Source organism: Manihot esculenta, chromosome 1 (genome assembly GCF_001659605.2).
Source record: "Manihot esculenta cultivar AM560-2 chromosome 1, M.esculenta_v8, whole genome shotgun sequence".
Lineage (NCBI taxonomy): Eukaryota > Viridiplantae > Streptophyta > Magnoliopsida > Malpighiales > Euphorbiaceae > Manihot > Manihot esculenta.
In genome coordinates, this window is record NC_035161.2 from 40,870,345 (window position 1) to 40,894,826 (window position 24,482).

General features: G+C 33.9%; 4 protein-coding genes across 11 annotated transcripts; 1 reads left to right on the forward strand and 3 right to left on the reverse strand.

Moving 5' to 3' along the window:
* Positions 1–2,485: 2,485 nt before the first annotated feature.
* Positions 2,486–4,065, reverse strand: LOC110614851 (ethylene-responsive transcription factor CRF6). The gene has a single exon (XM_021756532.2). It carries the CDS (start codon positions 3,859–3,861, stop codon positions 2,929–2,931), a length of 933 nt encoding a protein of 310 aa, XP_021612224.1. The 5' UTR covers positions 3,862–4,065; the 3' UTR covers positions 2,486–2,928.
* Positions 4,066–8,194: 4,129 nt separating this feature from the next.
* On the forward strand, positions 8,195–13,361 carry LOC110614858 (exosome complex component RRP41 homolog). Of its 4 annotated transcripts, XM_021756568.2 has the most exons (13): positions 8,195–8,474; positions 9,020–9,194; positions 9,288–9,334; positions 9,413–9,473; positions 9,566–9,604; positions 9,711–9,778; positions 11,207–11,285; positions 11,388–11,424; positions 11,775–11,891; positions 11,989–12,074; positions 12,709–12,798; positions 13,017–13,075; positions 13,156–13,361. In XM_021756568.2, the coding sequence occupies exons 2-12, from the start codon at positions 9,141–9,143 to the stop codon at positions 13,062–13,064; spliced, it is 726 nt and encodes a 241-aa protein (XP_021612260.1). In that variant the 5' UTR covers positions 8,195–8,474; positions 9,020–9,140; the 3' UTR covers positions 13,065–13,075; positions 13,156–13,361. The 4 variants fall into 4 exon arrangements, with proteins under 4 accessions (XP_021612260.1, XP_021612243.1, XP_021612237.1 ...); XM_021756551.2 differs by having other exon boundaries at positions 8,197–8,474; positions 8,969–9,194; positions 13,017–13,361; XM_021756545.2 differs by having other exon boundaries at positions 8,197–8,474; positions 13,017–13,361.
* A 308-nt stretch (positions 13,362–13,669) lies between these two features.
* LOC110614836 (putative glucose-6-phosphate 1-epimerase) lies at positions 13,670–17,282 on the reverse strand. Its single transcript, XM_021756519.2, has 8 exons — positions 16,227–17,282; positions 16,021–16,095; positions 15,469–15,519; positions 15,217–15,380; positions 14,799–14,933; positions 14,374–14,476; positions 14,098–14,197; positions 13,670–13,963 (listed from the first exon to the last, which is right to left on the reverse strand). Exons 1-8 carry the CDS (start codon positions 16,335–16,337, stop codon positions 13,761–13,763), a joined length of 942 nt encoding a protein of 313 aa, XP_021612211.1. The 5' UTR covers positions 16,338–17,282; the 3' UTR covers positions 13,670–13,760.
* A 1,114-nt stretch (positions 17,283–18,396) lies between these two features.
* On the reverse strand, positions 18,397–23,864 carry LOC110614813 (common plant regulatory factor 1). Of its 5 annotated transcripts, none has more exons than XM_021756499.2 (13): positions 23,636–23,864; positions 22,205–22,334; positions 21,864–21,908; positions 21,624–21,719; positions 21,425–21,505; positions 21,294–21,335; positions 20,923–21,086; positions 20,743–20,791; positions 20,594–20,630; positions 19,489–19,739; positions 19,238–19,315; positions 19,027–19,152; positions 18,397–18,917 (listed from the first exon to the last, which is right to left on the reverse strand). In XM_021756499.2, the coding sequence occupies exons 2-13, from the start codon at positions 22,265–22,267 to the stop codon at positions 18,678–18,680; spliced, it is 1,272 nt and encodes a 423-aa protein (XP_021612191.1). In that variant the 5' UTR covers positions 22,268–22,334; positions 23,636–23,864; the 3' UTR covers positions 18,397–18,677. The 5 variants fall into 5 exon arrangements, with proteins under 5 accessions (XP_021612191.1, XP_021612182.1, XP_021612198.1 ...); XM_021756490.2 differs by having other exon boundaries at positions 22,205–22,340; XM_021756506.2 differs by having other exon boundaries at positions 19,489–19,736; positions 22,205–22,402.
* Positions 23,865–24,482: the final 618 nt, after the last annotated feature.

A 24,482-nucleotide genomic window follows, 5' to 3' on the forward strand; every position in this document is an offset into this window, starting at 1 on the left:
GGTGAGTTATGAGGCCGGTTCGTTAAGTTGATTCATGAATGTTGGTTGGTTCAACTAATCTCTGAACTCTGATGGACCCGTCTCTAATCACGCTCTTAACCATAATGACCTGAGCTCAGCTGGGCTCCCTCTCCCTCACCCACAATATCAATTATCGATAACCAGATTGGACTGGTCAGTGATTTCGTTCTTTATTAACTTGCTCCAATTAAATTTTTAAATTTATAAATTTTTATACATCTTTTTTTAATAGAGTTCTTTACCTTTTTCTTACTATGAATTATTATTAAAAGAGAAAAAAAAAAAAAAGAGGGAAGTGCAGAGCCGTAGAGCACACAGGGCCCTGACTGTGGCCAAGGACCATGGTTCACGGTCAGGGATCATCTTGAATAAGAGTAACTTTACTGTGGAATAGTGATTTCGTATGAACAATTCCCGACTCTCTGCCATCTACCATTTTTCAGCTAGACAACTAGCGTCAACAACAATCCCTGCAGCTAAAGGCGAAGACCGATGAATGAGAAGGGACATGATGGACCAATAGCTAGAGCGCTAATGAGAGGGAGAAATATACATTTGACGTCGAGATTTGCTAGAGCGATTTCTGACGTTATCGGCCACCAAATGACCGATCCCATCGACATTGAGTTCTCTATAACTTGAATTCTCTATTTCGATGAACGATAACCATTTTTGGGGCTAGGAGGGGAAAATGATACCGGAGGGCAAAAGAAAAGGAACTGTTGAGCGCAAAACGAGCAAGGGGAACTTGGTGAAGATGCAATGTGACTGGTACACACAATTGTCGAACTTAATTTTCATTTCTTTATTTTATCTTTTGAAAATTAATACTAAATAATACTTGATTAGATAAAAGTTTTAAATTATTTTTAATAACAGTGACTAATAAAAATAATTAATATTAAATCAACAACAATATTTAATAAAATATAATTGAAATAAAATAAAATAAATAATATTTATGCTCTATTTAAAAATATGTGAAGTATTATCATTTAAGTAATGTTTATTATTTATTTTAGTAATTAATTTATAAAAAATGGATAAGAAAAGTAAAAACTAATAAATTAATTACTAAACTGTAGAGAATATACAGATAATTTTAATTAGTGCAAATTAGATAAGAAAAAAAAAAAGGGCACACGACAAAAAGATCAAAAAAAGTGACTGTCAAATCAGTACATGGTTTTATTGTTCTATCACTGACATTTTACTGCCTTTTTTTTCAGTCAGTAGTTTTTAATTTAGCTGTAACATTTTTTAATTAATTAAACGAAAAATATAAGTAATGGGTTGCTCTGCAGGTGGGCAGGACAAATTTTGACAAATTGCCGGTTCGCTGATAACACGACGGCAAAGAGCTTCCGTCAGGAATTTCGAGATTAGGAATTGCAAATGTGCATCGAAGTGGTGAAGGAAAGCTACATACCAGACCACATCTGTAACACTTTTAGGTATTTCACAAAGTAGCTAAAAGAAAATTAGTTCAATTTCAACAACAAATCATTTAGCTAGTGAATTTATTGATTGGCCATCTAGAAAAGCAGATGTAGGGACCAATTAGCCAAACACAAACACTACTGCAATTGAACCAAAAAAAAAAAAACCTGGAATGGCTAGTTTTGTCTTTGTTACTTGTTACTGTACCAACACATTAACTTGAATTCAAAAAGGAGATGGACAAGTCGGCAAATGACAGGCTTGAAATTTTTGCAAGTGGGTCTGATTTGAACATTTCTTTTCAAGATTTGTATTCAGGCTCGCAAGTTGCAAGTGGGTCAGTGTTATTCTTCTTCTGAAACTTCTCCTTCACATTAAACTGTAATAAAAGCCTGCAATGGCAAAATTATCACCACTAACCTTTTTGTAATATATTAGACCCTACGGCTACAGGAAAAAGAAAGCACCTTTCTCTCATCTCCTGAGTCCTGACTCTTGGACGGGGGATTCAAGCACGCTGGGATTTCACCTCTAAGGCAAGCCTGGCCCTGGCCTGCCATCTCTATTAATTGGAATTTCTAGAAAACCCATGCTCTGCTGCTCGTAGTCTCAGCCTAGCCACATATTTTATTCACTCTTTCCGATATATCGGTGTAAGACATTTTTTTTTTGTCTTCGTGGTTTCTCGTGCAGACGCATCAAAATTTCCATCCCAAGAGAAATGGTATTCAACTTAAACCCAACATCACCCCACTTGGGCAATGTCGGTGGACCAAGCATAACCCTTACAGCGTCAGGTCTGTTTGCCGCATTACTTTTCTGTCCAAAAGCATTGAGACCCTTGATTTTTTATTTATATATAAATGAAGGGGGAAAAGAAGACTTGGAGGTATTCAGATTCTGACATTTGGTATGTAAAATTAGTAACACTAAACAGAATTTCGATTTTGCATTATAATACTGTAAAAAATTATAAATATTTGTTTAGAGGAAGAATATCTTAGACAAGCACATGATATGTTCTGAGACAAGAAAAGCCAAACACTCGCATTCACAATTGGGAAATGTGTTTTGGAGTTGTGGGTTGAAAAAGAATGGCTACAAAAACACAGAAAGAGCTTATGGTCATTGAGAGCCAAAGGTGGCCAACCGTTGAACATGGAAACCACTTTAGCCACTTGGCATGCTGCCTTTTGAGGCCCCGCCCCTCCCCAGTACAAAAAGGGTAAAAAAGAAAAGAAAAATCTAACCAACCGAATCCTTGAGCAATATTTTTAACTCAAAATCAGAACTTGTAAACCACAGAGGAGCTAGAAAAATAAATTTTACAAGTATTTGCATTGGCATGTTTTGCACACTCATTGTCAATCTAAACTTAAATTCAAAAGAAAAAGCAAGAAAATTATCCAAAACTCCACTCGGAATTTACCCAACATCCCATTTACCTGATTTTGCAAGCTTTAACACTCAAAAGTACTCATCTACGTTCCATAAACATGACCCAAAATCTCCATCTAAATTTAAATGCACAGCAACATCGGCAAAATCATCTGTTAATTCAGTATCCGGTATTGTACATTCATCGAAACATACTGGAGGGTGATTCTCAAAATCTATCAACTCTTCAAAATAATAACCACCAGGATCTTCTTCCGCTACACACTGGACGGGTTTCCAATCATTTTCATCTATTTGCTTATCCAATCTCCAATCGCATTCCTTCTCTTTAATCTCTTCAGCTTTTCTGCTCACATTCCCGTCCAAAACTTGTGGCTCATTTCCAGCTTCTTCAGTGTATTGAAATCTAAGAACAGATGTTGGAGAACTCAAACTATGAGACTCCCTACCAGAATCATACTCACAAATTGCAGCAATATCAAAATCTGGGGTCGAAGTTCTCACCGGCGGTTTTATGAAATTAGTGAGAGCATTAGGTCCTTTAATCTTGATAGCAGCATTATCGTATACTATTGCAGCTTCTTCTGCAGTGTCAAACGTCCCTAACCATACCCTCGTTCGCCGGAAAGGATCCCTGATCTCTGCGGCAAATCTTCCCCATGGCCTTTGTCTAACACCGCGATACTTCTTACTTTCCGGATAATAAAGTTGATCTCTAGTGCTTTTTCTCAACGGTTGCTTGTTAGGTCTCGATTTTGAGCACTCATGTGCTCTTCCATTTGAACATTCCACGCAATCTTTGATTCTTACTTCGTTGATATGTTTCTTGATTCGTTGATGACCTAGTATTGGGTTTTCATTCTCATCGCTGGAGGAGTCGGTTGCGTCACCATCTGTAACATAAATCCGAACTACTCTGGTGGAGTTCGAGTCATTGCATTTGGCGATCTTATCAGTGACCGTTTTGTGCTCGGAGTACTTGACCGAAGAAGACGATATCATCTCCTCTGAGTCACGTATACCAACAAATGGCGATGGCAATGGCAGGCATAGAAGTGTTTCAGAGATTGCATTCAAAGGTAAGAGAGTAAGCACACAGATAGGGAGAAAGGAGGAGAGATAGAAGGAGTTTTCAGTTATAGGGGAAAGTCAAGAGGCTAAGAATAGCTGTTTTATAGGAGGATCTAGATGGCATCACTTTTTATTTTCTTAATGAAAACCTTTTTATTCCTTGTTTTTGTCATTATTATTAATAAATTAGTTATAAATTAGCGGAATGGCTACAGCTAGAGGATCCCAAGCGACTGGCCGCATCTTCATTTCACGTGACACGTGGCGTTTTTGGCTGGGTAAAAGTAATCGGTTCTCTAATTCAAGTTGGCTCCCAACCAATATCTTTTAAGTACCTAGCGTTAAGCCTTCCCGAATCAAGCAAACACGTTAGCAGTTAATGTTACTTAACAATGATAATGATGCCTGGTTGGTTGATCAGCCTCTAATTACAGCAGTGATACAAAATAATCTGACGGTATTGTGAAGTTAACTTCTAACACTTCTCTCAGAACATGTAATAAGTGTGAGGTAGAGATAGACCTACCACTTATATTGCAAAGGTATCACAGATCATTTGGTCACTGACACGTCAGAGCGTTTGTTGACCATTTAGGAGATTAAAGTGAAATATATATATATATTTATAATATAAATGCCACGTGGGTTTACTAAATTTAAGACTTATTGAAATTTTTAATATATAGAGAGAGGATAAGTAAATTCAACTAACAAAATTATATTGATGACTTAATTACAAATTTATACATTTTAATGGCGGTAACAATTTTACTATATGAAGAGAACGACCAATTATAGTTTCATGATACGAATTGTAATTTTTTAATAAATAAAATAAAAAATCTTTTAAATAATTAATTGTATATGATATAAAATTTTACTAATTACAATTTAAGATGTTTGAATAAAATTAATTGCTGATAAATAATTTAATTTTTATTAACACTGAAATAATGATAAATTTTTTTTTAATATTTTGTGAGATTTTAAGTATTTTTATTGAGTTAGATGCTAAATTTTAGAGAAGTCATGTTTAAGGCATATATGTGTAGAGATATAAAATGGATAAAATATATATAAAAATTAAATTATTTAAAATTTAAACTTAATTTATATTAGTAATATTTAAATTCATTATGAACTCAATTAAAAATTAATTTAAATTATTTAAATTTATTTTAAATTTCATTATTATTACTCGAATAAATTTGAATCTATGTAATTTTATATATTTTAATTATTTATTTATATAAAAAATATTTTTCATTAATAATTTTTAATTAAAAAATTTATTATTTTTTAAAAAAATTAATTTTAATTTTTTAAATAAAAATATAAAAGAAATTATAAATATTATTATAAAATATATTTTTATATTAAATTAATTATTTATATAAATAAATTCATACTGTAAATATTTTATATATAATAAAAATACAGTCCAAACAATCGATATTACTTTTATAAATCTGAATTCATCTTAAATTGAATCATAACTATTTAAATTTGCCCTATTAAAATTTAATTGGATCGAATATTTAAAAATATTCGATCAGTTGCCATCACTATTTGTATTTTGTTTTTTAATAATAAAATTTTAAAAATTTTAAAGAATTTGTATGATTTTTTTTAATAAAAATATTTTTTAATGAATTTTTAATAATAAGTATATTTTATTACTTTAAAAATAATAATAAGTATATTTTATATATAAAAATCAAAAAAAGGAAAAAGTTTTGAGGGGTTATCGTACCCCGTCACCAACATTGTTTGTAATCATCCAGTGTGAAATTATCCTAATTTTGAATATATAAAAGACATTTATTTATTAAAATATTTATACACATGTGTAAAAGTATTTCCCTGGTTGTTTGAGTTGTAGTACGGCTTAGCACTCCTGTTGCTTAAATTAAACTAAGCACAGCCTCACCTCTATAAAAGCACAACTAAAGATCTATAATTTGACTTTGATTCTAAATTTTAACTGTAAAATTCGGTTGCAATTTCTTTCTTCACCAAGTTCGAAGCCATAAGCAACTGTAACACTAAAGACCCATGGTTGCTGGACACAGATGTTGGCATATAAATTTCATCGGATTCCGAGTTTTTTACTCTTTTTTTTATATATAATTTTTTATTATTTTAAATATATTAAATAATAAGATATTTTTTAAAAAATAAAATAATTAAATAGAATTATAATAATTAATTTATATTTTATTATAGTTAAAAAATAATAATTTTAAAACAGTTAAAAAAAGAAATATGAACAATTATAAGAGAAAGGGTATTATTTACATTTTAAATATATTATTTTTCTCCATCTCATATTACAATATATTATTCATGTAATATTGTTTTTTACAATATTTCATTTACATTTTTATTTTCATTCGTATTAATTTTTAGGATTATTTGTATGGTGTGAATTTACAATAATTTTTTTACTTTTCAGGTAATCAAACGATGGGTTGGTTTCAAAATTGAACCGTTAAAATCAAAAATTATTTTTTAATTAATAATTAAGATTAAATTTAATTAAATTATATATATATATAAATCGAATTAAATTAAAATAAATCAGTTTGGTTCGATTTAATAATCAATTTTTTCTCTTGTTTTTTTTCCTTTTACTTTTATATTCCAATCATATTAAATTTAAAAAAAAATAAATATTAAATCAATTTCAAATCTCAATAATTTATATTACAATTTTTTTAAAAAGGAATTTCAAATTCAAATAAAAATATAACAATCAAAACAACTTTGCAAAGATGAGGCGCTAGAGTGGTAGTGACGGTTTTGCGTGACATTGTTATGGCTGAAGTGGTGCTGTTGTGCGACATCCATGTTAAGAATCTCAAAAAAAAAAAACATAAACATTAAATCAATTTTAAATTTCAATATTTTATGTTACAATTTTTTTTAAAAAAATTCAAATTTAATTAAAAATATAACAATCAAAACAATTCTGTAAGCTGAAAGAGTGATGTGATAATAGTGTTGCGCGACGGTGGCGCTAGAGCGGCAGTGACGGTTTTGCACGTTGTTGCGTTAATATGTTTTTGTGGACAAAGCGATGAAATGGCTGTTGCTGAGTGCTACGACGGCGTTGGAACGATAGAGTGGAAGAGGAAGACATCAAATAGAGAATTAAATATGAAAGAAGAAAGGGCGGCTAATGAGAAAAGGATTAGTCAGAGTTTCTGATTGTATAGAACAAATACATAGTTAGGAAACTGACAGTTGAAAGTAACAAATTGAGAAAGACAAGGTTTAAACCCATAACCTCTCATGCTTGTTCAAATGGTAATTGCTATTGGTTCGATTTTTATCAAATTCCTGATTTTTAAAATTGAACCGCACTTTTATAATCAAAAAATATAAAAAATAAAATTAAATTAAAATTATTTAAAAATTAAATTTAAATTTTAAATTATATCAATTCGATTAATTTTTTTCATTTAAATCAAATAAAGCTAATTTATATCAATAAATATAAAAAAAATTTAATAGATATATTATTTTACATATTAATTCAAACGTGTAAAATTTAAATGAGTTAATCAATTTTTTATATTTAGGTGTAATTTTGATTAATTTTTAAAAATTAAAATTTAACAATTTAAATAATATATTAAATATAATATTTTATTATTTTTTAAATATAAATTAAGATAAAAATAATATTAATACATTTATATATTTAATTTTAAAAATAATAATAAACTAACCATTAATTATGGCGATAATAATATGAAAGATCACAATTTAGTAAAGTAACAATAAAAAGCAACATATCACAGAAAATTCAACCCAAGCTTCACCATATTTGCCACCCAAGCAAGAAAAAACACACACCATGAGTAGATTTTCAATCAATCCTCAAGATGAAGGCCACTGAATCTGCCACTAAAATAAAAGGAAAGTGGAGAGGTAAAACCCACCACTGATGCGCAGAAAACATGCCAGTTAAATTAAAGAAAGTCGATAGTCTTCGGTAAGAGAGCGAGAACTATTCTCTTAAAAAAATTTATAATAGAAATTAAAAAAATAAAAAAAAATTAATGAAATAATTCTAGAAGTAATTAAAAATTATAATGTTTTCTTTCATATTATTATTTATTTTAAAATAATAATTTAAAAGACAATTATTATTTATCTTTAAAAAATTATAACTTAAAAAGTTAAAATTAATACACATATAATCTTAAATAATGTAAATTATAAAACAATCTTAAGAAAAAGGTAAACAATAAAACTAAACCACTAAAACACCTAAATCCTTTTATCAATCCCCCCTTGGGTTTCTCCACCTCTCCATTTGGTACAGCCACGATCGTCCCTCTGCTCTTCACGCTGTCATCGTCGTTGCTGAGTTCGCTGGTCCTGGTTGCTTCTTTGCTCTTCTCCGCCGCTTCCTCTGGTCCACGTCGCTGCTTCCGCTGGTCCAGTCCTTCCGCTGTCCCCTGCTGCCCCTTGCCGCTGGTCCTCATCCTTAATCACGCCGCCGTGTCTCCTCGCCGCGTCCTCAGTCACTGCAGGTTTGTATGGATTTTGAGATTGTGTTTTCAGATGTGGGCTTTCTAAGATATGTGAGACTATTGACGTGAGTTTCTGAAATTTGTGGAAGTGTTGAGATTTATATGATTGTGAATGGATTTAGAGTTGCTCTAGTGAGATTATTGAAATGAGTTTCTGAATTTTATGGAAATGTTAATGCGAGATATTCTTGGAAATGCCAAGATTTATGTAAATGAGCTGAGGGTTGTAATTGTGAGATTTATTAAACATTTGTTGAAATAAACACTACTGTGAATGTATTCAGAGTTGTTTTTTGTGAGGTTGACATGGATTCTCAATTTTATTGCAATTCTGATGCGAGATTTTTCTGTGAATTTTTTTATGTGATTATGAGATAATTGGATTCGGGTAGTAGATGGGTAATGGTAAATGGGTTTGGGACGGATTCGGCTAGTGAAATATAATTTCTAAACGTTGTGACAGATTTGGGTAGTGTATTTGTAAATGGTTTCTGGTTCAGTTACTCAAAATGTACCCTACTTGATACCATCCCTACTGCTGACAGGTGGTAATTGGCACAATAGGTTGTTCCGCTTCACTCTCATAGATAAAGAAGGAAACACCTGCCTACTAATCAGTTTGACACTGAGAACACTGTCACCCTTGTTGGTCCATAATCAGCTGAGATGGAATACGTGAGCCCTGAAGGACTCCGACTAGATGGTCGACGCCCTATGGAAGTATGCCTCCCTCTGCTTCTCTTTATAATATCGTTATTTTTTGCTTCACTTTCTGTTTTTCCCCCCAATTCATTGTCCTAAACCTAATCTCAGATGAGGCAACTTCGAGCGCAGATTGGTGCTGTTGCCAAAGCGGATGGGTATGTTTTATCAACATATATTTCAATTTTTGTGGCTTTGACTTAGAACATTTGAGGCAAAAAGTTGGGATTTTGCAGTTCTGCTGTGTTTGAGATGGGTAACACTAAAGTAATTGCTGCAGTTTATGGGCCAAGAGAGGTATTCCTCATCCTCTTGCTTCATCTCTTTCGTCTGATTGTGAGGCCATTTTAGGTCGTTTTAAGTTGCCTTTTATTCCTCTTATTGTTCAGGTCCAAAATAGGAGTCAACAGATTGGTGACCAGGCATTGGTAACATTTTCAATTATGTATTCTGATGCCTACTTTTTTGATACTTTTTTTTTTATTGCAGAATAACCTCTTATATCAAACCTTTTTTTTTTTTGACTCATCTCAGGTGCGCTGTGAGTACAGCATGGCTAATTTTAGTACTGGAGATCGCAAGAGAAAGCCAAAGGGTGATAGGTAATCCACCTTTGGAGTCATTTGCTTGGCATTGCACTCTCTTCTTCTCCTTCTTAAAATTTTTTCTTTATGTTCATCTATAAGTTTTATTCTCTAAATTTGAATAAGATAATTCTCTGATATTCAAGAGAAGAAATATCTACAACATTAAATGAGACTTCCATACTGCCTTTTGGATTTTTCTACAGGGATGGATCCACCTTGGTGCCAAGGCCCCCCTGAAAAATTTTAAATTATGTAGGGGTATTTAAGTAGTTTTATATATAGTAGAAAAAGTTACTATTAGATCTCTTAATATTTAAAAAATTTATTAATTAGTCCTTATTCCAAAATTACTCAATTGAAATATTGTGTACTTTATAAAATTAAATTCTTTAATCTTCTTATCAAATAAATCCTTATCCGCCTTTAATATTACTTAATTCATTTAATTTTAAATGTTCATTTTTTTTTGTCCCTTCCATTCTCCAGTTTTTTCCAATCCAAAAAATTTATTTTTTATCTATAAAATTTCAACACAAATACGTAAATTTTTTTTAAATTAAATTATTCATTCATTGCGTAATTTAATTTTATATGCTATTTTTATTATTAAGAAGTAATTATCTCACTTACTTAGTTTCTAATCTATTTATATAATTGAAATTATTTGTTAAACTATTTAAATTTAGAGAAATAAATTTTTAATTTTTATAAATAAAAGTGTTTATGAGTAATGTTTTATTAATTAATGAGTTTTGTGGACTATTTAAATTTAAAAATAATTTAATTTTAAAAAATATAAATTTAATGGGTTAAAGTTAGATGATTTGAATTTAACAATACTTAAATATAAATCAAGTATTATTTTTATAGATAATATGTTAGATTATTTAAATTTTGGAAAAATGAAATGGAAATATTGTTTCTATAGCTAATGGGTTAGATAATTTAATTTAAAAATAAATAAATTTTATATTAAATTATTATGTTACATTATTATTTTTTTATAGATTTGCATGTTACAATTATAGTAGAAAGAGTTTTTTCTATAATAAATATTATTAAAAGTCGATTTCATAATCGAATGAGAGATGAGCTATCGGTGGGTTGATTGTTGATTTATATTGAAAGATATATTTGTAAACATTAAAAATGAAGTTGTTATTAATATATTTTAATCAATAAGGAAATAGATAAATTGTAATTTAATTATAATATTTTATTAATTTTTTATAAAATTTTTAAATATATATTTATTTTATTATTATTTTCATTGACCATTTATTAAATTCAACCCCTGAGAACAAAATTTCTGGATCTTTTTCTAGTTTCCACTATTGTATTATGAATTACCATTATTGTCTAATAAGGATTTTTCAACCTTCAAAATGTTTTTAAAGAGACACTTTTTGTTTCTTACATGAGAGCATTTCTTTTTATATACAGGCGATCAACAGAAATATCTCTAGTTATTCGCCAGACAATGGAAGCATGCATATTGACACACTTGATGCCTCGTTCTCAGGTTTTTTCCATTTTATTGGAACCTTTCTCACATAACTGGATATTACTTCCCTCTCTCTCCAATCTCTATCATTTTTCTAAAGCATCGTTTCTATGTTTGCAGATAGATATTTATGTACAAGTTCTTCAAGCAGATGGAGGTAACATCTAAGTCATTTATGAATCATTTTGCTAACTCCTATATGATAGTTGTTCACAAAATGAGTTGAACTAAAGTTATTATAGTAAAACAAGCCTATTTTACGGTGGTACATTGAGGCAAAGACTTTGCAAACATCAATTTTATATGCTAATTAGTTGTTGGTGGGGTTCTTGTGGGCAGGGGGGTTGGGGGCCCTGGACCATTCTATCTCTCCTAGATCTAAGAACTTGTTGCAGTGTCCGCAGTAGTAGTAGAAGTTATTCACATGCTTCACTGTATTTTTCCAAAAGATTCATCTTTAAGAATGATAAAATTTTTGCCTTTGATCTGACTTTTAGTTGCCTGCAGGAACTAGATCTGCATGTATCAATGCTGCTACTTTGGCTTTAGCAGATGCTGGAATACCCATGCATGATCTTGTTACTTCTTGTAGTGCTGGGTATCTCAATAGCACTCCATTGCTTGGTAACCTCACTTTTGTATCATTTGGACATGTGGAGCTATGATTTTCGGTAATATTTTTAATATAATATTTGAGTTGACGTTTATCAAATGAATGCAGATTTGAACTATGTAGAAGACAGTGCAGGAGGTCCTGATATTACAGTTGGAATTTTACCTAAGCTGGACAAAGTGACACTTCTTCAGGTTTTTTTCATCTAAGATATGGACTTGATTTCTCATTTAATTGATGCGAGATTTTTGAACTTGTCTTTCTTGCTCAGTGCTTATTTTATGTTGGAAGCTTTTGTTATTGCATGATATGGGTGAAATTTTAGAGTAGGAAAAAAGTAATTTTTGATAACATGGATTTTGGTGCCACCTCTGTTGCAAGGTTACTTTTTCCCTTTTTTCCGGTAAGCTATTTATTCCCATATTCATTAGGGGGCCTGAGGGCCTTTCCACTATACAATGGGATGTGGCTGTCCCCTTCTCTAATGCCTCTGGCAATTTTTCTTCCACTCTATCTTGGTGAATCTTCTCCAAGTAAATTAATTGTAAGATTTTTTTAAAAAGTGAAAGAGAGCACCAAATAGTTGTAGTTGTTTTACTGTGATCCATCTTGCTTTGTTGGTATAAGGGTTGAATAACAAGGTCTGCTTTTTCAAATACATTTTTATCACTTAAAATTGTGTTCAACATCTCTTGTTTTCACGGCATATTCTAGGGCATTGGTATCGAGGATTTTTCCTCACCTGATTTGTCAGTTCTGTACAAGTTCAAGTTTTTGTTTCTATCCTAGTCATTAATCTAGTTATGTTATTTTGTTTTTATAATGCAGATGGACGCAAAGTTGCCAGTTGATATCTTTGAAAATGTTATGCAACTTGCTATTGAAGGCTGCAAGGCAATAGCGACATACATTGGTGAAGTATGGACATCTTTCTTTTTTTGCTTCTGGTTTATTTTAGACATCAGCCTAAAGAACTCTAAACATTGATGCATTTTATGTTTACTTGTTCAATTTAAGGAAGCATATCTTGTTTGTATAAAAAATATAATGATAGCTTTATCAGATTTTTATTTTATTTATGCTTCACTTCTATTTTTATTTTTATTTATTTATTTGTTTTTGGGTTTCCTTGGCAGGTGTTGCTGGAGAATACCAAGCAACTGGAATACCGAAAAGGCTTATAGTTTATTGTTAGGTTAAGAATTCAAAACCTCATGCTTATACTTGACAATATCCACAGCCCAGGCTGACAATTTCTACATTGCTGGATTACAGATTTTCAGACATGTTATAACCAAGAAAACTAACCCATGGATTGGCATGTCTTTTTAAGCCCTGCATTTCCTGGTGGAGTGGGTGGCCAGCATGTCTCGCTTTCATTTTGCAATGTTTAATTCATATCTTTAATCATTTGTGTTTGCAGCAGCAAATGTTAAACTCATGATGAAGTGGTTATGCAGAATTTTCTAATTTTCCAGAAAGTGCGCTCTAGATTGTTTTTTGAATTGGATTGGTCTTTTCCCAATGGTTTGGAGTTTAGATGAAAGCGAGTTTGAGACGAGCTACCCTCGGCTACATTTTTTGCAATGGGCCCATATCTACAGTTCCGGCTGACAGAGTTGGAACCTTGCTCTGGTAAGGGGGCTTGGATCTTGATTTAAATGGTAGATAATTGGGTTCGTTTCCAGTTGAATATCAGTAAAGCTTAACTTCATTAGATGTTCTTTTTCTTTCGATACATATTTTTTTACTTGTAATATAAATTCATCATTTTAAATACAATACACTTGGAAAAGAAAGTTATATTTTGGTTCGATATAACGATTCCATGTGCTGGAGGAAACATAAAAAGAAAGGGTATTCCAACATAATAGTTGCATTCAGAAACCTCTCTGAAAATCCAAGCCTTCGCTACAGAAACTGGAAGGCACAACTGAGAGCTCCAAACGCCCTGTCCATTCCTCTCCTGGCTTCAAGGTGATGGGCTTTTCAATTGCTGCTCCATCAACGCATACCATATGTTTATACTCATCGCCAAAATCCACTGTTGCTCTAGATTTCTTCTCCCATGGATTCCATACCACTGTTTACATGGATAGACAAGAAAAGACCAAAATGTTACGCAGCTTTCAACTCTTCACCAAGATATGTGCATGTCGGGGCTTTTCTAGTAGGCTTTGTGCACAATTATATTCAAAAATGCAAATGGTGGCTTACCAACATCTGGTAGTCCTTCCTTTCGTATGACGAACGTCCGTTTCCTTTCATGATCAAGTACTGCAACTATATTAGGACAACTAAGATAAACTCGATCCACCTGCCAGAATCATTTGATAATGTAAATTTATTTAGCATTTGCTCTTGTATTAATTGTAACATAAAGTTTCCAATACAGAGATTTTTAAACAGCTTCGGCTGCCTCATCACTTGCAAGGCACTCGATGCTAATTCTTTAACATGGCTGGCCGCAGTCAAACTAAAACCAGAATTTACCTCAGATTCAAAGGTTATGGCATCTCCTTGTTCTGTAAATCTTTCCCTGTTGCAAAGGTTGTCTAGGTAGTCGAGCGTTTCCAATCCTTCTATTCTCACTTCACTGAGGTTATAATTGACACCCATGTAAGTCCAAATATGTATATCTTTAACAGGAAGGACTAATCATTACAACAACAAACAAGGGTAACATTTTGATAGGACTCAGAACTTTTGGAGGGACATTTGCTAAGAAATGTCCTTTCTGACTTTGTACAAATAGGCTCCACAAGGCACATTTAAAATGTTTTCTTCAGCTGTAACGTTACCATCCATTGACTAGCAAGATTTTGTTTTTAGAAAATAAAATCCGTAATTTGTCATATGCTTGACAGCCTAATTATCCTTTTCGGGTATTGTTTCAAGTTCACGGGAATAATACATACCTTATATCAGAGACTGATAAATACGTGTGATATGCAAAGGAGAAACTAAATGGTTTGCCATTAACATTCCGAACTCTTGATATTAATGCCAAATCTCCAGTTGTTGCTAGTAAGACCCTTAGACGAAACTCAAAACTGAAATAGAGAAGAAAAAGTTTGGTTAGGAACGCATATCACAGTTTATATAGGCATATGTGTGTACATGATCAATGAAGATTTCTGCAGTGTCTTCAACCTATGATACTACTCCAAACAAATTATATGGTCCAGCACTAAGCTACAAAAAAATACAAAATTTTGAACTTTTAAGTGGGCAAATTCAATCAGCCTTACAGAATGATGAAATACCTAGTAATTTTTTATTCATGCAGCATACAAGAACAACTTTTGTTTGAATTTACACCCTTCAAGCTCATACCTATGGGGCCAGCACTTCAGGTCTTCTTCATTCGGTTTAAGCAGTAGGTCAATGAAGGATTTTCCCTGGGACTCGTTGGACTGCAAAGGCGGAGGATTGCTGTCAACTGTCCAAATCTTGTTCCTAGCAAAACCATGCTGCTCAAGTGATCCGCAGTTCCCAAACTTCACATACATTCATTAACAGTAAGCAAGATATGTCAAAGAAGTAATGTTCAATGCATGATTCAAACGAGATTGATCGAAATAGTACCTGAGGGAAACAAATATTGATCCCTCCCCTCATTGCTTTTGATGGCTTAGCCTACAATCAATGAATTATTACAAAAGTGAATCAGCCTTAGAAATCCAGCGAGTAAAATTTTACTCATGAAGACCTAATCCAGGATACCCTGTTCAGAAACTAAGATTTAAAAGCCAACTAATCCTATCAAAACACCACCCTACAAAAGCTTATATTTTCTCCATGTGTCGTCATCTTGGAGATAGGCTTTGTTCGGCAACAAGTTTTGAGAGTTGTATTTAGTCAAACCACTGGTATTCAGTGGTTGAGGGATGAGAGAGTGATTATGGAAAGCTATACAACTGTTAGTATTCGGAAATTGACCATAGACTAAAATACATGTCAGAAGTGAGAACAAAATCATTATCTTTCAAGAAGATTCTGAGTTGGGATACAATTTGATAGGAACGGACACATATGCTGAATATCATTTTCGTCAATAATGGCCTTAAACCAAAATCAAGCCATTTAAAACGTCACTGGACAAAGCACAAATCTAGAAAATTTCAGAGAAAAACACACCTTGCTACTAGTAAATAGTAGTTCTTTCCCTTGTTCATTCCTCCATGAAACTACTTGTCCTCCATGCAGGCTTACCTATAATAATAAACCCCGAAATTACAAAAACATAACCATAAACTCTAGATTTCCCATTTTGCATCAATAACAAGTAATTATTAATAAATTCACTGCTTTAAAAAAATAATAATAAATGAAGAGAATCTCACCCGGGCAGAAGCTCCTTGTGGATTTCGAAGTACGACCTGTTCAATACTATTCCAGTCCTTTGTAATCTCAATGGCTGCCCTGTGATCACAGAGAGCTGCAGAATGCCCCATTTTGAAGAACAAAGCTTGCTTTCTCTAATATTCTAATTCCCCTAAGCAATCTAAAAACGACCCAAGTGAACTCCCAAGGGACAAAATCTCAGAACATGTCCTGTGATTCTGGGTAGTTCACAGCACAATCCCTGAGCTCTAACTTCGACCTAGAGAACTGTAACCGATCCGAATCAAACTCAACCCTCAGGTAGTATAATATGAAGAGAATTTGCTATTAAAGGAAAGACATGAAGCTCAAAGAAAGAGACCCAGAAAGTGAAACATTTGGCAACTGCACAGGCCACACCTATCTACAATTGCATTTACATCCAAAAAAGAGGTAATCAGAAGATAAGACCTTTGATGAAATCATAACTTTTATGAAATATCCTCTCTTCTAAGTTTCAAACCTTTTGCTATAAATGGAAAGAAAAACAAAAGAAATCCAAATCTCAACTACAGGATCCAAAATATCACAATCCAAAAGGGAGCTATTTTCAAGTATATCTCTAGTTACTGTTAACTAGTACACAAGTGAAATTATGGCAATACCCACTTGTTAACATCGAAACCCAGAAAGGCAAACGCAATAAAGGTGATAACTTTCACACACATGAAATCCTTTCAAGGCTTTCCCAATTGAACCATAGAGATTCCCAAGGAATTTACAACTTGAAACGAAATACATGGGTTGCAAAAAACGAAAATGTAAAAGGAAATAAAGGACACTTTGGACTGAAATCCATTAATAGACAAGGCATTGAGAAGCGAAGGAGGCAAGGCTGGAGAAGAAGAAGAGCATAATAAAGGAGCACGTGGAGTGGTGGAGTTACGAGAAGTACACGTACTCGGGACAAAGGGTCAAAATTAAAACGGAATTTTGAGATTAAGACCTATTCATTAAATTCATTCTAATGGGCCTGTCCATCTGGTCCATGAACCATCTAGCGAATTTTTTGACATGACTGAGAGCTTCAAAAGAAAAAATTAGCAATTTCTAATATTGACTGCAACTAAACCAGAAGAGTTAGAGTGGGTGACTGGAGAGTGAAGACCAAGGACTTCTCCCTCGTCTTGCACGTTGGATTGCCAACTACTCATCTGATAGTTATCCATTCTCTGAAAATTTAATTTTAAATTTCCACAAAAAAATTCTTCATCTTAATTTAATAAGTTTTCATGATTGGTATGGTTGATTTAAGTTAGGTATTCAGTAAAATAGATTTTAAAATAATTAAAATCCCAATCAATCCAAATGATAATAATAATAATAAAATTAAACCAGCCAATTTAAAACCGAATAAGTTAAATTTTACATCAGAAAAAAAATATGTAATTCAAAATAATATAGTATTGATATTATATTTATTTATTTAAAACAAAATCATATAAGTGGTTTTGGCAGTTCTGGTTTGATGAGTTTGATTGATTTTCAATCATGCACTCTTATCCGAAGTCTAATCTCTGTACGCAAGCTTTTATATAAAGACCTCATTTTTTAGGAGATTTAAATATTAACTTTATATTTTTCATTTAACTGTCTATTAAAATTGAAAATACTGATAGGATTGAATGAAATTTAGTAATTTTTCTATAAATTTGGGTATTAAAAAAGAAATACAAATGCTCTACATCAAACACAAACTCTGATATTAAGAAACTGAATCAATTTGCATCCTAAAACAAATTAAGGAAGGAACAACTAGACAAAGGCAGGTGGGCTTCGACAATGTGGGGGCCGCAATATGTGCAGCTCCCTCAAACCAAGCCAAGCCAAGCCCTTCCCACGTTGACGGCCATGATCCACCCTATGGAGCTCATTTTCGTTTGCCTCTTCGTTGCATGGTAAGGTTCGGTTGGGTTGATGGATTGCTTACAATTTTTAATACAATCTATCAGAGACGACGAAATGGATTTATTTATTTTCAAACATGAATTGATTAGGTTTATTTACAATCCGAACTTGTCATCTTACTTTACTCGACGATCTTTGTGATTAACCAATATACTTCAGTAATCAGTGAGCATACATATTCTTAAGTCTCACACATTTATCATAAAAATTAAAATGTCTACATCAGTAAAAACCGCAGACATATGCATATTAAAAGTTTCAACACCTTCCCCAGACCAGATCTCTGGTTCTCTTCAATTTACATTACCTTTCAGTCACCATTACAGCACATGCAGAGTTCTGCCATGAGAAAACTAACAAGTGGATTAAAAGTCTAAGAGATGGATTCCAATCCCACTGCTGGCCGTTAGAAGTAATTTTGGGCTTGTAATATGCCAAAACTACATGGTTGCCTGTAATTTTAAGATTAAAACGAAACTATAGACAATAACTATTCTCTAAGATTAGCCTGCAGCCACTGCATCGGTTCTTGGACTTGCACCCAGGAGTTGATGCAGCTTGGCCCTCGGGTTTGAGCTTCTCTCATACAGCTCCTCATCTTCCCCTTTGCTTCTATCAACAGAGGTAGAATTACTAACTCTTGACAATAGGTTCTCCGTACTAACAGCTGAGGCACTCTGCTTCTCACTGCCGTTTAAAATAACCTCTTGCTTACGTCCTAACTGTGAATTCTTGAGCTTCTCCTGTACATTGAACCCCTTCAATTATTAACAAAAATCACGAACTAGGGGGAAAAGAAAAGTAGTATAAATTCATAGGGTAAATTTTGGCAGAAAGATTATAAGAGCACACCAGCAATGCCGCATTTTCCAGCCTTAGTTTCTCAGATTTCTCAATCAATTGATTCATTTCTGATTTAAGTGCCAAATTCTCAGAGGTCAAGGATTCGACTTTACGAGCAAGTTCTTCACTCTCAGCCTACATGAGGAAATAAAAATGAATAGTTTAGGACCATCAATTAATAAACGAGGTTCAAACTGACAGCAGTTTTGTATTTCTCTACCTGTTTCCTCAATCTTGACCGTCTAGCAGATTCTCGATTTGATTGTTTCCTCCTCTCCCGTTTCAGCTCCCGCTCATTCTAAGTAAACCGCCAGAGGTCACAAGTAAGAACATGCTTGAAACAATGCATGCGCTATTTCTAAATATAAATGGGTACTCAAAGCAGCGTGAAATTAATAGCTAGACAATAGATATACAGGAGAGAACAGAAGAAATATTTTTGGGAAAAGATATGCCATCAGCACACAATACCTGTATCCAGGCTTCAGAAGGCAGAACTTGACAAGGTTGTGGAATGTTAGCTGCATTGGCCTTAGCAGCATCCATAGGAGGGTTTCTGAGCTCCAATGCTGTGCTCATGCCAGAAGAAACTACAGCTCCCAAAGATTTTCCTGAAGCACTAGCAGAAGCGGCAGCAGCAACCAATACCTTATCAGGAGATCCACCCACCTTCCCAGTAGGAACGGACCTGGCTTGTGTCTCAGTTCTCATCTCTCCAACTGCTGGTAACAGATCAAGTATACGTTAGAAAAGCATCTATAGGAACTGAAACTTGGACAACAAGAAGGCTCATGCGAATAATATCTATAGCAAGTGCAACCATGAATTTCTTTGTCAAGGAACATACCATACAAGACAAACAACAAAGAAAAATGAAACTATTTTTGTGGATGGCTAGGCAACTGAGAGAGGTTAAAATATTCTCAAATGAATCTGATACAAGCGCCAAACTTGGGCCCAAATTTATGACAATGAAGTAGAAAAATAATGAATGATAACACTACACATGTAACATAATAAGCCAGTTTCTCTAGAACTACTCAGACTTCTTAAACTAGACTTCTCCCAGTACCCTATCCTTCATAGCACTCAGGCTACCAATCTGAATACGCATTCCATCTCTATCCCAACATTCCCTGCCTTTTTAATTTTTTTTTGTTTGCTACAATTCAATCAAATGTGTCGTGCAAAGATATTGCGACTCTGTTACCATGGAGGCATGGACAAAGGTTTCATAAACACACATTCGACAAGGCTCACCAAAATCACCAAAACCTTCAGTACTTGCGGCACCCAGGTTTCTTTTTTATTATTATTATTTTATGTGTGTGAGCGTTGTGTTGTGTGCATTTGCGTGCCAATAGAGTTTGTTCTTATTTTACTTTATAGCATTACGTATAAAGAATTGAAGCAGCAAAACACACAATTACCAATTGCCTGCCAAGTTACCAGAACAAGAGCCTTGGGTGTTATCTCATATCTGAGGACCATGCTTTTGGCAAAAGTAGGTACCAGTTTTGACATTTTACTAATCTACTGTTCAAGTGTAAATACTTGGTGAAGAATGGACACATACCAATGGTTGGTTTCCCCTCACAACTCCTTTTCCTTCCCTGGCACAAGGACAGATTATAATTAGGATTTAGGACATAGCAGCTCCTTAAATTCCAAATTGCATAACAACAAAGATACCACAAATGCACATTTAAAGATAAAAGCTCTCACCCCAGCTGTATTTCCATCACTTCCATCACTGGAACCTTCAGTCTCCACACTGTTTCACATGGTCAAGTAATTTCACGGTTAGACTAGCCGCAAAAACTTAATTAAAAGAATCTCCTTCAAGTGGACGCCACTATAAGGTAACAGTGAAGGTCTCCGAAAACCAAAGTGCTAGTTGCAAACCTCTGAGACAGCCTGTGGTCCCCACCCTCGGCACTCTCTGTGTTACTACTAGCATTGCCTATTGACATCGCAAGCCCATCAAATCTTTTCAATTTCTTCATTAAACCTTGATCTGTATTTCCAGTAGACTTTGTAGGTGTTTCTACACTCACAGGTGTTGCAGCCTGCATCGTTGTAGTAGAGTTACATCCAGAAACAATCTATGAATTTGCAGCAAGGAACTACAAATTGTCTTTTCACAGATGCAGGTCCACTTATTTTTGTTTCATTGATATGCATTTTTACCAAGAGGCAGACATGGAATTAGATGAGCACAGAAGGAAATATCATAAACCAGTAAAAAGGGATATCAAAAACTAGGCTTCACTTACAGCAGGAGCTGATGGAACACCAGGGACATGAGGATGCGATCCCTAGATTCAAAGAAAAATATTTATAAGCTGTTAGAAACTTCCAGTTAACAGGTTCAAACAAAATGATTTGGAAAAAAGTGAAGGCTTACAATTGGAACAGCTGGATGCGCATATACTCCTCCATGCGAGTACACTGCTGCATAAGGTGCTCCATAAGGAGGCATAATAGGCTGGAAGAATTAGCAAGTTAAGCGTCTTGGTCCTCAATTTTCTTTATTTGTTCTTCAGTAAACACAGCATAAAGGTGGCCAATAGAAGATGTAGTACTCCAAGAACAATAAGCAATACCTGTGGTGGGCCCCACATATATGGATGAGGTGCGTGACCAGATGCAATGGCCGAGTTATAGTATGGTGGCAGAGCAACCCGAGGGCCATAATATGCCTAAAGACATTATGAACAACTTCAAATAACTATCAAGAATTTTACAAATATGATGCAACTTAGCTTAATATGTTTACGATGTTTATTGCCATTGTCAAAGAAAAACTGAAGGGGGTGGGGGGGAGCATGCATGAAGTAGGTAACCTGCATGGCCGCCCAATCAGGATAGACATGAAAATTGGTCTGATCCTGTCAATGCAAAAGGATTGACCAACAATCAGAGCTGAATTTAGCAGTTCATAGAAAAAATAAATGAATTCAAGTTTTAAGACAGAATTATTCACACACAGAAAGCGCCAGAGAGAGAGAGAGATACTTCCAGCTGCTCATTTTACTCTTCCTCTTATTCTTTTTTCATTTTTTCTCCTCTCTCTCTCTTCTTTTCTCCTTTTTTTTTGGGGGGCGAGGGGGGGGTGGTTTTGGGGGAGGGAGGGCAGAGCAGGGAAATTTCAGTCTGTACAAGCATATTTGTTAGTTCATCTTACCACTGGTACGGGTGAAGATGATTTTTCAGGCTTAGAGGACTTCCCATCTTCATTGTTACCCATGGTCAAGCACTGGGAGGAAATCCTCAGTTAATCTGGATGCTTCTCTTTGTTCAGAAAAGTTGGTCACCTGCACCTAAGGCAGACACGTCAAAGTGACGTTGAGAGAGAAGGTGACAGGAGCAGAGAGGAAAACGCCTGAAGAAAACCACAGAAATTGATATCGAATCAAGGCTTATGACTAAACCATTCATACTAAACCATTGTTCCAACTCCTGTCATAATTCGGACAAAGCATTCATTCCGGTTGCAGAACAAATGTTAGATTTGCAAAATCACAAAACTAAGGACCGGATAATATTGTAACAGCCAACCCAACTAAAACAGTATGAATAAAGATTTCACTTCTAGTCGTCACAGATTTCCTAGGACAAATATAAGCTCAAAACAACTGAAAAGAAGCATTTGTTTATTCAGCTTATTGCAAAGAGAGGAATATGAGACAGTTCTTGAATTAGTAGAACCATTTTGATCTTATCATAGCTTAGACTAAATTAAGATCTCACTACTCAGTAAATATGAGGACGGGTGTCTGATTTTGAACTTCGTAGAGAGCTCAAATTTTCCCTTTAATTCATCAGTATTTTTTTTCTTTTTGGGTGAGAATTCATCAGTATTCTCAAAAACATAAAGCCAAGAAAGACAGGAAGGACTAAGGAGGGAGCTCCATGGCCATGAAAATAGTTTGAATGATGAGGGTATTAAAAGTCTTTTTACAACTCAATTAGATGGCAAGAAAGTGACACACGCAAATAAGTAAGCAACACCAACTCTTGATCAGCAGGATACCCACAGGCCAAATGACAAAAATACCCCTGAAGATCCAAGGGCCAAAACTCTAGCCGGTTATGATGCCTCTCATCATCTCATCATCTTTTCAATAACCCTTTCAGTTGATTTCATCGTCTCAATGACTAGGCCACCCTTTCTTGCAGATATAATATCTCTCTCGCAGAATTGAAGAAAAATAGGAAAGAGCTCAAAAAATAAAACCAAACAGAAATATCACAAGCTGATTCAAAGTTCCTACAACAAACGAACACATGCTCAAGAGATCCAGTTAAGTCTCCAAGCTTCTCCTATGTTTTACTGAGAGAAAACCGAAAGAGACTTTCCACAGATATGAAATTTAACAAAATATCTTTTTCCAAAAAAAAAAATTCAGATACATATCTTCTCTCTTACGTTCGTCTATATGAACTCTGAACAACTCAAACCGAGAAGTTATCTGAGTGGAGTTTACTTTCACTTTCCTTGTCTTTCTCGCATTTTCTCACCGACCAAACGGTGCTTACACGACAAAAAACTGAACAAATTCGCTAGCCGACGAACAAAAATTCAGAATCAAAAATACCTGAAAATTCAACATACCTTTGACTATCAAAAACCCAAATCTGCTTCTCTTCGGCCTCCGGAAAATAAGAAATTAAGGAACTGATAGAAACTTCAATGTTGAATAATCTTCAACTCTTCGCCAAAACTTAAATTACTTAATAGAAACAGTAAGGCAACTCCACTGCTTCTGCATTTCTCTCTCTGCAATGAGAGGGACAAAAAAGCGAGTTCGGTTTTTAGAACGCAGAGGAGAGAGAAAGAGGTAAGATGAGTTGAAGAAGAAGAACGGGAAGGGAGCGCCAGTGCAACATCCACGTCATCAGACACGTGTCGTATATAGAACGAGTGTATACGTATCATATACGGGGCTGTGGTGGTCGTTGAGCTGGCGCATCGATATTCGTGCTGGCTATTTAATTTTTTTCCAACATCGCCTTAACCGTACACGTGTTATCCAGTGACTCAATTTAGGGTCCAGCGTATTCATCCGGTCATGGGCTTACGTGGACTCTTTTCCTTAAAATAAAATTCAAAGTCTGGTTTTGTTTTTTATTAAAAATAAAAAATAAGAAAAGGGCAAAACTAAAACTAAACCACAATGAATATGTCTATTGGAATCCACCAGTAATCGCACGCCCAATCCTATTGACAACCGAATTGCTCTGCTGCTCGCTAACGCGATTCAAACCCGACCCGTGATGGATTTCTCATAAATTAGAATATGAGAAATTAATTATTTAATCCTGAAAAAATTCATTAATTGATTTTTAATTTTAAAAATATTTTAATTTTATTAATTAATTTTTAATTTTAAAAATATATTAAAATATTTTTAAATACAAAATAAAATTAGATAATTAATTTATGTAAGTTAATTTTAAAT

Coding starts and splice junctions, on each gene's coding strand:
- LOC110614858 (XM_021756568.2), top strand. CDS start 9,141: ATGGAATACGTGAGCCCTGAAGGACTCCGACTAGATGGTCGACGCCCT. Junction 9,474..9,565: donor CAGTTTATGGGCCAAGAGAG/GTATTCCTCATC, acceptor CTTATTGTTCAG/GTCCAAAATAGGAGTCAACA. Junction 9,605..9,710: donor AGATTGGTGACCAGGCATTG/GTAACATTTTCA, acceptor GACTCATCTCAG/GTGCGCTGTGAGTACAGCAT.
- LOC110614851 (XM_021756532.2), bottom strand. CDS start 3,861: ATGATATCGTCTTCTTCGGTCAAGTACTCCGAGCACAAAACGGTCACT.
- LOC110614813 (XM_021756499.2), bottom strand. CDS start 22,267: ATGGGTAACAATGAAGATGGGAAGTCCTCTAAGCCTGAAAAATCATCT. Junction 20,631..20,742: donor GTGATGGAAATACAGCTGGG/GTGAGAGCTTTT, acceptor TCCTTGTGCCAG/GGAAGGAAAAGGAGTTGTGA. Junction 18,918..19,026: donor TGGAAAATGCGGCATTGCTG/GTGTGCTCTTAT, acceptor TTCAATGTACAG/GAGAAGCTCAAGAATTCACA.
- LOC110614836 (XM_021756519.2), bottom strand. CDS start 16,337: ATGGGGCATTCTGCAGCTCTCTGTGATCACAGGGCAGCCATTGAGATT. Junction 15,520..16,020: donor TACTATTTACTAGTAGCAAG/GTGTGTTTTTCT, acceptor CATTGATTGTAG/GCTAAGCCATCAAAAGCAAT. Junction 13,964..14,097: donor GGAAGGACTACCAGATGTTG/GTAAGCCACCAT, acceptor CCATGTAAACAG/TGGTATGGAATCCATGGGAG.